At 53.5% G+C, this 12,327-nt stretch overlaps 3 protein-coding genes across 5 annotated transcripts in view; 1 reads left to right on the top strand and 2 right to left on the bottom strand.

Annotated features, from left to right (window-relative positions):
- Positions 1–1,048: 1,048 nt before the first annotated feature.
- NDUFAF3 (NADH:ubiquinone oxidoreductase complex assembly factor 3) lies at positions 1,049–2,191 on the top strand. 2 transcript variants are annotated; one of them, XM_082847140.1, is made up of 5 exons: positions 1,049–1,137; positions 1,224–1,353; positions 1,584–1,650; positions 1,745–1,845; positions 1,923–2,191. In XM_082847140.1, exons 1-5 carry the CDS (start codon positions 1,061–1,063, stop codon positions 2,037–2,039), a joined length of 492 nt encoding a protein of 163 aa, XP_082703266.1. In that variant the 5' UTR covers positions 1,049–1,060; the 3' UTR covers positions 2,040–2,191. The 2 variants fall into 2 exon arrangements, with proteins under 2 accessions (XP_082703266.1, XP_082703265.1); XM_082847139.1 differs by having other exon boundaries at positions 1,224–1,416.
- A 574-nt stretch (positions 2,192–2,765) lies between these two features.
- On the bottom strand, positions 2,766–7,663 carry IMPDH2 (inosine monophosphate dehydrogenase 2). The gene is made up of 14 exons (XM_082847687.1): positions 7,499–7,663; positions 7,015–7,063; positions 6,697–6,798; positions 6,500–6,574; positions 5,954–6,160; positions 5,362–5,449; positions 5,089–5,288; positions 4,917–5,007; positions 4,722–4,817; positions 3,571–3,714; positions 3,341–3,485; positions 3,103–3,246; positions 2,938–3,021; positions 2,766–2,835 (listed from the first exon to the last, which is right to left on the bottom strand). Exons 1-14 carry the CDS (start codon positions 7,594–7,596, stop codon positions 2,814–2,816), a joined length of 1,545 nt encoding a protein of 514 aa, XP_082703813.1. The 5' UTR covers positions 7,597–7,663; the 3' UTR covers positions 2,766–2,813.
- Positions 7,664–7,816: 153 nt separating this feature from the next.
- The window catches only part of QRICH1 (glutamine rich 1), a 54,149-nt gene continuing 49,638 nt past the window's right edge, over positions 7,817–12,327 (bottom strand). For both annotated transcript variants that reach the window (XM_082847685.1, XM_082847686.1), the window contains exons 7-10: positions 11,205–11,313; positions 10,695–10,846; positions 10,267–10,357; positions 7,817–8,848 (exon numbers count right to left, since the gene is read on the bottom strand). In XM_082847685.1, coding sequence (XP_082703811.1) covers positions 8,656–8,848; positions 10,267–10,357; positions 10,695–10,846; positions 11,205–11,313 — 545 coding nt within the window. In that variant the 3' untranslated portion in view covers positions 7,817–8,655. The remainder of the gene's footprint in view (positions 8,849–10,266; positions 10,358–10,694; positions 10,847–11,204; positions 11,314–12,327) is intronic.

Genomic DNA, 12,327 nt, shown 5'->3' with positions numbered 1-12,327 from the left:
CACCCGGGACCCTTTGTCCGGTGACGCTGCCAGTGCCCGGAGCGCTAGGGGCCCAATGGGCCCGCACGGCAGCGACGGGACTCCCGGAAATCCATTGCGACCGTCCTCGGTTGTGTCGAGCCTCCCGCCAGCCCCGTCCCGAGGGTGGCAGACGCGGCAATGTGCCCCTGAGGCCAACACACGGTGGGCGCGCGGAGATGCCAGAACCTGCGCGGGCGCCAGCGATTCTCACGCCAGTAGGCCTTCTGATTCGGCTCAAGACGGGGCGCAAGGAATTCTCGGGACGCAAGCGAAGTGAGCGAGGACAAGGCGATGCTCCAGCCGCTGTCTAGTTCAACGTCTGGTCCGGTTTAGGCCCGGTCGGCCGCCGAGCACCTAGAAATACCCTACCAAAGCGTCCCCTTCCGCTTGCTTTGGCCGCAGATTTGGAGCCATTTTAAGGCGAAACCAACCAGCCACGCCCCCTCGCGCTCTGGAGAGGCCAATCCATGCTCAACCACGCCCCGTGCGACTCGCGGCCGCGGCGCCAACGGTCGCGCTTGTGACGGTTAGGGAGGGGCGGGACTCGGGGGGGATAACCGAGGGAAACTTGAGCTGCCTACCCCGCCCTCGGAACCCGACTCTCTAAAGCCGGGATTAGCGATTTGGGGGCTGACGCCACGCCCTGGCCCTGGCCAGATGTGCGGGAGTCGAACGGGTGCTCGGCCGCCCCGCCCCGGGCCCCGGGAGGCCGGCGTAATGGCTGAGAGCCGGGGGCCAGGCCGCGGCTGGGGCCCAGGCAGTGCCCTGAGGCCAGCCACGCCACCAGGTGTCCGGCTCCTCCAGGACGGCCTGCGGGGGTCTGGGGAGGGGCGGACGTCAGGTGCTGACACCGGAGCCGCGTTGGGGGACTTGCCCTTATGGGACGGAGGCCCCTGGCCTGCTCCCTCCTCTCTCCCGCGCCGGGCCGGCCGAGCTGCGCGGTACCCTCCGCGACGCTGGGGGCGCTATAATCGCGCTAGGCTTGGTGACGCCATGACCCCGCTGTGCCTGCGCCAGCCTCCCTGCACGCCGGTCCGCCATGGCCGCCGCGTTCGTACTTCGTAGCCTGTACCGAGCGCGGCTCGCCCTTCGCTGTCCGCCCGCGCAGCTGCCATGGTGAGCCCGGACCCAGCATTCCTGACCACCCGCTCCTACGGCCGGCGATTCCCGGCGCCCTAGACCCTGACCGTACCTCTCCGCAGGGCCCCGCGGCGTGGGCATCGGCTCACGCCGGCGGATGACGAACTGTACCAGCGGACGCGCATCTCTCTGCTGCAGCGCGAGTCCCCGCACGATATGTACATCGACAGCTACAACAGCCGCGGCTTCACGGTCAACGGAAATCGCGTACTTGGGCCTTGTGCGCTGCTCCCACACTCGGTGGTGCAGTGGAACGTGAGCCCTTCCCTGCAGTGAGGAAACCGAGGGCCAGAGTCACAGGCCTGCCCCCTGATTCTGTCCCTGGCACACCTGGCTTTTCTTTTGCCCCGCACTGGAGCAAGTAGAGGGTCTCTGGGGAAACTTAGGTGGACTTGTATTTAACTTGTCTCCTCCCCACACAGGTAGGTTCCCACCAGGACATCACCGAGGAAAGCTTCTCTCTCTTTTGGATGCTGGAGCCCCGAATAGGTATTGGAGGAGGGGAGGGCTGAAGTGCTTAGCCCCAGAAAGCCACCCTCTAGACAGACCTGGTTGTAGACTAGCCATGTCCGTCCTTCCCTAGAGATTGTTGTGGTGGGCACTGGAGACCGGACTGAGCGGCTGCAGTCCCACTTGCTGCGAGCCATGAGGCAGCGGGGCATCGCTGTGGAAGTGCAGGATACAGTATGTCTGGGACTTGGGAGGCGGAGGGGAGCCCAAGCCTAGCACTAGCCCAGCTGATGCTGGCTTTCTCTTTGCAGCCCAATGCCTGTGCCACTTTCAACTTCCTGTGTCATGAAGGCCGAGTGACAGGAGCTGCTCTCATTCCCCCACCTGGTGGGGCTGCACTCACATCTCTGGCCCAAGCTGCAGAATGAACCACCAGGAACTTACCTGACCCATCCAGGAGGGCCCTAGCACCTTTTGCAGAATGCAGGGGTTCCCAAAGCTTTCACTAGCCCCTCCCCCTTTGTCACTGTAACACTTGTCTTGTTTGCCAGCAAATTAATAATTTAACCCACTTCTCTGATTTTGTACTAGGTGTGTTGCTGGCCAGGAGTTGCTGGCTTAGTGAGTTCTTGGAGGGGGTTGTGAAGGAACCAAGGGGTCATCTATTTGTCTACACTGCTTGGCCTCTCAGAGGCCAGGAGACAGTATAGGCACCTGTTCTAAGCTGTATATCTATCTACTTGCTGACATGCAGATTTGAGGGGACCTCTGTGTTTTCTCCACGAGGTCCTTTTAGAGATTCAAGTTAGAGAATGTGTACGTGGGTCTCAACCTGATCGCATGGTGGCCAAACTTTGGGCTAGCAGGAGGCCCCGTGGATGCCAGTCCAAAGCCCCATGGACTGTTCTGTGACCCTTCCTAAGCAGCCACAGGCAATTTCTGAGATCAAACCCTTGGGTCTGAGCTGCCTTTTGAGATGCCTCAGGAGGGGCTTTTTTAATCTAGTACTACCCGCCACTTCCAGTTCCTTGAAGCATCCTTCTCTCGGGGCATGAGGCTTTCTCTGGAAATGAAGGTGCTTTGTTTTTGTGTATCTATGATGGTGGCAGCTGCAGAGCCCCACCTACTTGTTGACCTCAAAGATCAGGCATCACTTTTTTTCAAACTTTTATTGAAAAACCGAGGGTGTGCTGTATCCCTTTTCAGAAAAGACGCTTCTCATACCTGTTGGCAGAAGGACCAGCTGTGAGGTGAGGGCAGGAGCATGGAGGCATGGAAGAGACCTCCACCCCAAGGACAGAGGAGTGGAGAGGGTTGGTCACTTACGAATGGAGGCTGTGGACACCACCTTCCACCTGAGCTGAGGATGTTCTCTTCTCAAACTTGAGCTCTCCAGAATACATCATGGCTCTGAAGAGAGGCAGAAGTCAGATGTGGGTAGCTGGCCCTGGACCAGGCCCTCTACCCAATGTCCCAGCTCCCTAAGCTTACCGGACTTGGGTCAAACTCTTGGCGCCAATGTCCTGGCAGGAGTGCTGGATGCCAGCAATCAGGTAGGGAACAAATTTGTGGATGGATCCTTTATCCTGCACAGCCCCAGACACCCCCTGGGCCACCTTGATTTTGTCAGCTTCACTGCAGGGAGAGGCAGGAAACACAGGCAAAGTCGAAACATGGATGATGCTGCCAGTGCAGGGTTAGCATAGGGCAACTGACCTGCCTGTCCCACCTGAAATATCGGTTCTGGCTGCTGAGATGCTTGTCCATGGCATCGAGAGAACCCATACCCCGATATTTCTTTAGCCGGATCCCATCAGAGAAGAAATACTCGCCAGGGGCTTCAGTGGTAGCAGCCAGGAGGGAGCCCATCATAACTATGGACAGAAGGAATGCTGGGGGAAGATCCTGAATGGCATTAGGGAAGGAGACCCACTAGGCTCCCTGAATGTTGGGCCTCACCTGTTGAGGCCCCAAGGGCCAAAGCTTTGGCAATATGGCCCACATTTTGGATTCCTCCATCAGCGATGACAGGAACACCAAAGCGCCGTGCATATTCTGACACCTTGTACACTGCTGTTGCTTGGGGCCGCCCACAGGCCAGCACTGTTGAGACATGGAGGAACAAATGGGGGTGGCGTTAGTGGGGACAGGCAAGAGGCTCTGTGGCCACAAATCAGCACCCAGGAGCTCTCAGTTACACCTGCACCAGGACTGCAGCCTGGTAGAGGAAGAGTCTTGTCTGGGATGGCTGCTGCCCCATCAGCCTTAAACAGTACAAATAGCTGTGATGGCCCCCACTCACCCTTGGCATGTGCGCATGCATATGTGCATGGCCCAGGGCAGCCTCAGGCACATGCAGTCAGCAGCCGGGAAAGCCCCGCCCAATTGATATCAGGTGGGGTAGGGGTCACCGTGCAGTTAGTACCCAGAGACCCACCCCTTGCTCCCTGCATGGTGGGCAGCTCAGGCAAGATCAGGGCAGTGGTCATGTGGAAGGAAGAGTGGGCCCCCGAGTTGGTCCTTAAGCTGTGCCTACTGCAGGAGATGTGGGCAGAGCAGGGCCTACCTGGTGGAGGTCCTGCCCTACAAACACCCCAGGAAGAAGAGGGAGCTGTGTTCTTGAGCAGCTCCCAAAACCATGGTCTGTCATTCAGTTTGCCCTGCCCACCCGTCAGCACCACAAACCCCGGGAGCTACAGCTACAGTCAACCAAGCAGCCGGGCAGTGGGCAGCTGGGCCGGGCCAGTGGACCGGGCCGGACTTACTATAGCAGCCCGTGACAGTAGAAGGGCATTTGGGGCTGTGGGACTTTATGTCTGGAGGGATCTTGGGAGCCGCTAAATAAAACAAACAGACCAGAGTTTAGAGAGGGCACGGAGCAGGAGCGGGGAGGCCAGGCTAGGCGGGGGTGGGGGAAGTGGCAGGTGAAGACTGACGAGAGCTCGTCTTACTTCCAGCATGTTACCCATCCAAGGGGCCTGTTTGGCCCTGGGGCTGCCCCTACTGGAGGACTCAATGTAGTTCCCGTAAGAGCGCTTGGCTCCAGGGCATGTGGGGCTAAGGGCCCTGCTAAAGCCAGGTCTCTGAGGGCCTTGCCAAAGTCTTCTTACCTTCTTGAGTGATGCAGATGGAGCCACTGCCCATTCCCACCCGCAGGGCATCTACACCAGCATCAATGAGGTTCTTGGCCTGAGCAGCTGTGACCACTGCAGGGAGGAACAGGGAAAGGCTCACATGAAGGTCTACATGGGAGCCTAGCTCCCCCACTCTCGCCCCACATCCTTCAGTGCCCAGTCTTGTCTCACCATTGCCTCCAATGACTTGGAGACTGGGGTATTTCTCTTTGATGTACTTGATCATGTTGATCTGGAAGATGGAGTTTCCCTGGGAAGAGTCCTGAGACAGGAAGGTAGTCCCAATGAGACTGTGGTATGACAGCTGTTCCTACCACCCCACCTTGCCTGTGCAGCAGCTCACCAAAACCACCACGTCCACACCAGCCTGGGCTAGCAAGTCCAGCCGATACTTGTCATCCTCATGAGTGCCAATGGCTGCTCCACACAGCAGCTGCTTCTTGGCATCTTTGGAGGCCAGTGGGTAATCTCGGTTTTTCTTCAGGTCTGTCCGGGCAATGATGGCCACCAGCTCATCATCTTCATTTACAATGGGTAACTTTCCTAGGGGCAGGGCAGGACATAAATCAGGACCTTGGTCTTTGGTTCCAGAACACTTCCTACCTCTAGGACTCACCCTTCTTGCTGCGCTGCAGAATTTCATTTGCTTCCTTCAGTGTGATGCCTGCAGGGGCTACCACCAAGTCTTCCCTCTTTGTCATGATCTATAAGAGAGGGGAGTTGTGAGGAACAGCAGTAGGAGATCAGGCCTCCCAACAGACCCTGCCCTAACTCAGGGGTGAGGTTCCAAAGACCACCATGTTTACACACCTGCACCCAGACTACCCTCAAGTAAACCCAACAGTCTGCAGCAATCTAATGGCAAGAGTGAGAATTTAGTAGAAAGGACATCAGGTACATGGAGCACGTTGTGGAGAAAGAGCCACACCGGAGAAATGACAAGAGGAGGCTGAAGTTGGTCCTTGAGCACAGCCCCCACTCTGGGTGTGGCAAAAAATTTGGGTATGCTGGCAAACATTTGGGCAGATTGAAAGCCTTTGGTGGGGAAGGGATGCAGGAACCCCATGAAAGGGTCAGAAACTTAGCCAGGTGTTCATCTTTCCTGGACAGCAGAGGCCCTCAGAGTTGCCATTCAGACAACAGAACAGAAGACTTTATCTTTAACCTGGGCTGTCAGAGTTTGCCTGTGCTCTGTCAGTGGCACCCACCTCTCCCAAAAACCGGTCATGCTCCTCCTCCTTGAGAAAATCAATGTCCCTCGAGGAGATGATGCCCACCAGGCGGCTCCCCATCCGGCCTGTGTCAGTGATGGGGATACCACAGAAGCCATGCCGGGCCTTGGCTTCAAAGACATCCCGCACTCGATCTTTGGGACTGAGGACCACAGGGTCCGTGATGAATCCCTGCTCATATTTCTGGAAGGGATGGTGAAAAAGGGCACTTCTGAACCACTTTCATCAGACTTCTGGTCTGAAGCCTGGGATCTGTGCCAACTCCCCCTTTGGCAGTGCCACAGGATCAAATCACACAAACACTTCAAACCCAGAGCTAGGAGACATGAGTGCACTGCAGGGCACTGTACACCTGGCCCTCTTCTGTTGCTTTAAGACACAGGGTCTCAGGCTCTCCTCAGGAATTGAACCCCCACAGTGGGAAAGAAAGGATCCTAAATCAGAATAATTCCCCCACTCCCACCCTACTCCACCTCAGTGCAATTCCCAGGAGCTCTTGACAGTGATCATTTCCCTTCTGACCTTCACTTTACGAACTTCATTGGCCTGGAATTCTGGTGTACAGTTGTGGTGAATGAAGCCAATACCACCTGTAAGCTGCAGGATACACAGAAAGAAAACACGGGAAAAGTGACAAAGAAGAAGAGTGGCATGATTGTATGCCCGTGGGAAAGAGAGATGGGGCCCCTGCTTCTGCCCTCACATGCCACAGTGCTCACCGCCATTGCTATGGCCATCCCAGCCTCTGTGACTGTGTCCATGGGTGAGGAAACAAGTGGGGTCTTCAGAGTGATCTTTTTAGTCAGAGCAGAGGTCAGGTCCTAAAGAAATAAGGCCAACTAATGTGCAAAAGCACCTCATATACCTCAGGGCGGTGCCATGTTCCCCGCAAAATAGGTGCTCTGTATGACCTGCATGCCAGTAAGACCATTCCATAGCATCCACCCCCAAAACCAATCTACTGAGATAGCCGAGAGGGGACAGCAGCACTTTTATCCAACCTTGATACTTAGGATCCAATTCCTGTCCATACTCACCACTTGGTCTGCAGTGAAATCGATGTACCCGGGGAGAATGAGAAAGTCACTAGAGGGGAGGGGAATTGGGAGTAAGGGTCAGGCTTATGGCAGCCTGAGACACCATCCTCATAAATCATCTCTTAAGGCATTCCGGCAGAGAGGGAAATAACTAGCCCGAGTAACACAGGCAAGGCAGAGAACAAGGTAGAGATGGAGACAGCGGACCTTTTCTGCCACCTAGCTGTCATCAGCGCCTCTGGCATCCTGACAACTCCATGTGCCCAGAGAACGGAGTTTCTAACCTGGAAATCTCAGGCACTACCAAGATGCCTCCTCCGTCCCGCCCGCTTCAGACCTGTCAAACTGAACCTGAGATGGGTGGGGAATTTCCGGAACCTGTCCCCCACGCCCGAGCCAAGCGGGCTCAATAGAAGCCCCACCCGGCCTCCCAACCCTGCGCGCCGCTCCTCTCCTGGCCCAGGTGAGCCCGCTAGGCCCGCACTTGTAGGTGAGGCCGTCCCCACAGTTAAACAGCTGCTGTGCCGTGAGCCCGTCGTCCGGCACGTAAGACGTGCCCCCGCTAATCAGGTAGTCGGCCATGGCTAGCGCGGGGCAAGGCCGCGCGTCTCCGAAGACGTCGCCGCAGAGGCCTCCGCCTTCTGGGCCGCGCCAATATAAACCCGCCGATATCGTCACCGCGCCCAGCACGTCGCCGACGTCAGGACGCAGCACGCTCGTACAGAGCTCGTATGCCTCTAGGGCGGGGCTGGCTGGAGGGAACGCAGGCGCATAGCACGCCCTAGGGCTGTTTCCTGTTGCTACCCCCTCCCGCAGGACCTCGCCCTGTCCAACAGGCAAGGCTTTGCTGCCACTGCCCCGCCTGGCTCCTCCCAAATGAAGAGGCGTTGTTCACTAGCATGTTGAAAAGACGTGCTTGTCATTCTTAATAAACAACTAGATTAAGAATACATAAGAGAAACAGAGTGGTATCTTTATATGATACACAAGTGTATGTTACAAGAATTCCATCAGGCACAGAAGCCTCAGGTTTAAGGCCTCAATGTTAGGCCAAAAAAAAAAAAAAAGACATGGTAAAGTTTTTACTTTAACATCTAAAATGTCACTTGTCATAAAGGAGGGTGTAATAGAAATTGTCTTTAATAAATCATAATTGAAGTTCCCCTCATTTTCCTTCCATTAAGATGCTAGGTTTATGTCTGAGCATGAAGAAAGAAAAGACCATGGCTCCCCTGTGGTCAGCGAAGTCTGCCAGTCAGAGTGGAAGCCAGCTGGGGAGATTCCCTGGAGGGTCCATCCATCATTAATTCCATCTTTCTGGATGAAGGGAAGGGGCGACATTTCTCCTAACAGTCCAAGCCCTTTCCTCAGGCCCCACACACAAAAAGTCAGCCAGCAACTGTCTAGGACATCTGGCTCTCAGGAAACCCATAGCCCCCATGGGCTGAGAAGTCTGCCACAGCAGGTTTACGAAGATGCACAGGGGGCAAAGTTTCCTTTTACATTTGAAATAGAAGCAGTCTGAAAGGGTTCATAACTACACCAATAAAAAGAGAAAAGAAAAAACTGGAGGCCTCTTCTTTAGTGTGAAAGTGTCCATTTTTTCCTGGATGGTCTCCCTTGCACCATGGCTGAGGGATCTCAGTGCATGGTGCTTGCGTTGGCCACCGCAATGGCCTCCTGAATTTCTCGTATCACCAGGATCCGAGTCAGCATCTGTCCCATCTGCTCTCTGCTGATAGGCTGGACTGAGTACCAGATTGGGCTGTTGGGGGCCACCACCGGCTCAGGCGTCAGGTAAAAGGTGTCATTCCGGCCTTTCACACTCTGGGGGCTGAAGAATACATGGGTAAAAGCTGGGTAAAACCACCATGATCTCAACCCTCCCACCATGAATCTCCTGAAGAGATGCTATCTGCAAAAGACGGGAAGCTCTGGAGAGCATGGTGGCACAGCTCCTAAATTCCATGCAGCCAACACACACTACCTCTAGTCCCTTTGGAGTTACTGCAAATGCCAGTGTTAGGCTGCCCATCTTCTGCTCCTCCCTCACACACTGCCAGGTGTGATTCCTCTGACTAGGGCTCCCAGGGCTCATCTACTTGAGTCCAACCATATCCCACTCTGAACGAATTTCAGCACCCAGAAAGTCTATTTCCGAGTCTTTGCTTATGTTGTTTCCTCTACTCCATCCATTGATAATTCCTCAACTTGATCTGAGGGACTCTGACTTCTCGGCTTGGCTATGATGCTGGGGCCTTTACCTGGACTCACACCCCCTCAACGTTGTGCTGTACTTCTCTTAAGTACTGAGCACATGCCATCCTCTAACAGTTATTCATCCACTGATTCAAGATTTATCAAAGGGCTACTGTGTGCCAGGCCTGCACTAGGTGCTGATATTAAAAGAAATGAATAAGACCCAAGAGTCCCTATATTATGGAGTTTACAGGTAAGAGGGGAGACAGACAGCAATTAAACAGTTACATAAAGACAAAGAAAATAACAAACAGTGGTAAGGGTTACAGAAGAAACAGCCGGAGGGAACAGGCAGGGAATTTGGAAATGCTTCCCTAATAAAGCTCTTTTAAGGATGGATAGGAGCTAACTAGCTAAACAGGCAGGGGGTGGCAGGGTTTGCCCAACAGCAAAAAGTTCTGTGCAGAGGTCTTGAGGAAGGGAGAGCATGATGCCCTTCAGTGGAGAAGAGCCAGTGTGGCTAGAGAGCCAAGAGCTACACGGACACGAGGTTAACAAGGGAGAGTACATGAAAGGCCCTGCTGGCCATATTAGGATTACGGTCTTTCTCTGTAGAGTAAAAGGAAACCACTAAAGGTCTTAATCTAAGTAACACGGCAAGACCTACAATGTAGAAAGATCTTCTGGCACTGCTGTTAAGACGATATACCAAACTGCAGGGGCAAGAGAGAATGAAAGCCAAGGAAAGGAGTTCCCCTTAGATTGACAGTGTTGGTGAGAAAGGTCAAGGCCAGGAAGATGCAGGGCTATGCTCAATATGTGACAGAGGCAGCCTCTCTCTACTGTCCTCCCTCTACTTTCATCCTCTCTCCATGAAAGTGGACCATAAGGGAGCAGTGCTGGGCACATGCTTTGGGAAAACCAATAAGGTTGCTTCTATATTTAGCTTTTCAGAAGTGTGTTTTTACTCTGCCTGTGACTAGAGAATGCTTTGGCACGTGCGCATACACACACACACACACACGTCACCCAGTCACAATAGAGCCTCCTCACCATTTAAAGAGGTAGAAATCGTAGAGCTTGATAGGACATCTCAGTGGATTCTCTGGATTTTCCGTCTGTTCTGCATACATGTCATCTGTAACTATAAAACATACCCCACCACCACCACGGACATGGCATCAGACTGCCTTTACTCAGGCTCAGATTAGAAACCTTAGGCTTCCAGCCATCCCAACCAGGAAATACTGGGAAGGAAAAGGGTGTGAGGCATGGGCAGTGAGTATAAAAGGAAAAGGCAGCTATCATTTCTGGGGCGTCTCTGCTTCTAGAAGAGTTTGAAGTTTATGGCTGGGGAGAAGGGAATGGAAAATTCCTATCCAGCAAATCCCAATCTTCACATTCATTACTAGTCCCCCAGGCACAAGGGCAGGGCAGGACTAGTAGCACCTGTTTCTGCAACCCCTACCTCTTTCCCCTACCTTTCTGGCCAGTCTGGTGTATCCCAAGTGCCTTCAGGTACCGAATACTCGTGCTTTTATCCTTAGGATTAGAGGGGTTCTTCTTTGTCTGTCGTAAGACCTTGGAGAAGGCCAGCTTCATGTGCTGGTCCACTGTCTTCAACAGGAAGTATCTGCACCACAAGTGAAAGCAAGGCAAAGGGAGGGGTGCCAGGAGGAGACCGTGACTTACCCTCCGCCATCAGGGCTTCAGAGGAGCCACTGCCCACACTCCCAGAATCTTGGCAAGCCCACACCCAAACACACTGTCTAGTGGAGGAATCTTATCAAGACTGATGGTAGGGATCTGGCAAGGCTGTCTGCCTCACTGGTCAGCACACAAAATGTAGCCAAGTGGGGCTGAGGGCTTTCAGTAGCTCAAAGGCTCTCAAGTATATGTCAAAGGTATTAGAAGTCCATCTGGATAGTTTCTACCCTCTTCACTGGGTAGATGCCAGCAGTGGCTAAGCATGGAGCCTCTAGAACACTTACTTGGTGTTAAAGAACATGAGGGTGGTCAGCAGGGTGGAAGGGGAGTGAGCGCCGAGCTGCTTGCACTCCCACAGCATCTCCTCAGTCACGTGGCTGGGCAGGACATAGCCTAGGAGGAACAGAGTACTGCTACAACAAGAGGATGGCAGGCAGTCCCTCAAAGGTGCAGGATGGGAGGTGTGAAGCACAACAGTACCACACAGGAGTACAAGCTTAACTGGAGAAGTCTTCCTGGGATATGGCAGAATCATCTGGAAAACTTGTTAAAACACAAACAGCTGAGTCCCAACCCAAGTTTCTGGGCAGGACCCGAAAATGTGTGTTTTCAACAAGTTCCTAACACCATACTTTGAGAACCACTGCCCTACATGATCACTCTCACCTGATGTTAATTCTTCCTTTAACTGCAGATTAATATGGGGTAGAAGGACATCCCTCAGAAACACCCAAAAGTATAAGCCAACCTCTCTGCATATATGCAAACTTCTCTGAAAAGAGGGTACAGAGCTTTCATTATACTTTCAAAGGTATCCAGGCCAGGGCCCAAAGAACTGGTATACATGCCCGTTTGCCCTTGTTAAACTTCTCATGTCTTCCATCTCTAGAAAGCAAACCCATTCTCATCCCCTTTGGAAAAAGGGGAGAATGATATTCAGATCTATTTTGGTTTCCTCCATAGGGCAAGTTTTACAGTAAGACCCTGGTTCATAAGCTAACTGAAAGCTGGACAGGGGCTAAGGCAGTGGTTTGATCAAGAGCCCTGGGCAGGCAGGTCTACACCAAAGGAAGATGAGACCTGGGCTGATCATCAAGCCCCCTTCATATGTTCATTCAACAGTCAATGTCCAAGTATATGTGTGCCAGGGACTGAGGGCATGGTGAAACAGCAGCAGACACCAGCATTCTGCAGGAGTTTCAGGATTCTCCAGGCAGGGAGTGAGGGTGGCACTTCTTAGAAGCAGGGGAATGATCTGCCCAATACATTCCTTTTCTCTGTTCTTGCCAAAGCTGGCCCTCTGACTCTATTAGTGCACTTCCATCTCTTTAGGGAATGTTGGCCTCTACTATTCTATTTTGTGGCCCAATGGCAATGAGATAAACTTCCTTGCTCTCAGACAAATCT

Source organism: Leucopleurus acutus (genome assembly GCF_964270905.1).
Source record: "Leucopleurus acutus genome assembly, chromosome: 10".
In the NCBI taxonomy this organism is placed as follows: Eukaryota; Metazoa; Chordata; class Mammalia; order Artiodactyla; family Delphinidae; genus Leucopleurus; species Leucopleurus acutus.
This window is presented reverse-complemented; position numbering and strand designations above follow the sequence as displayed.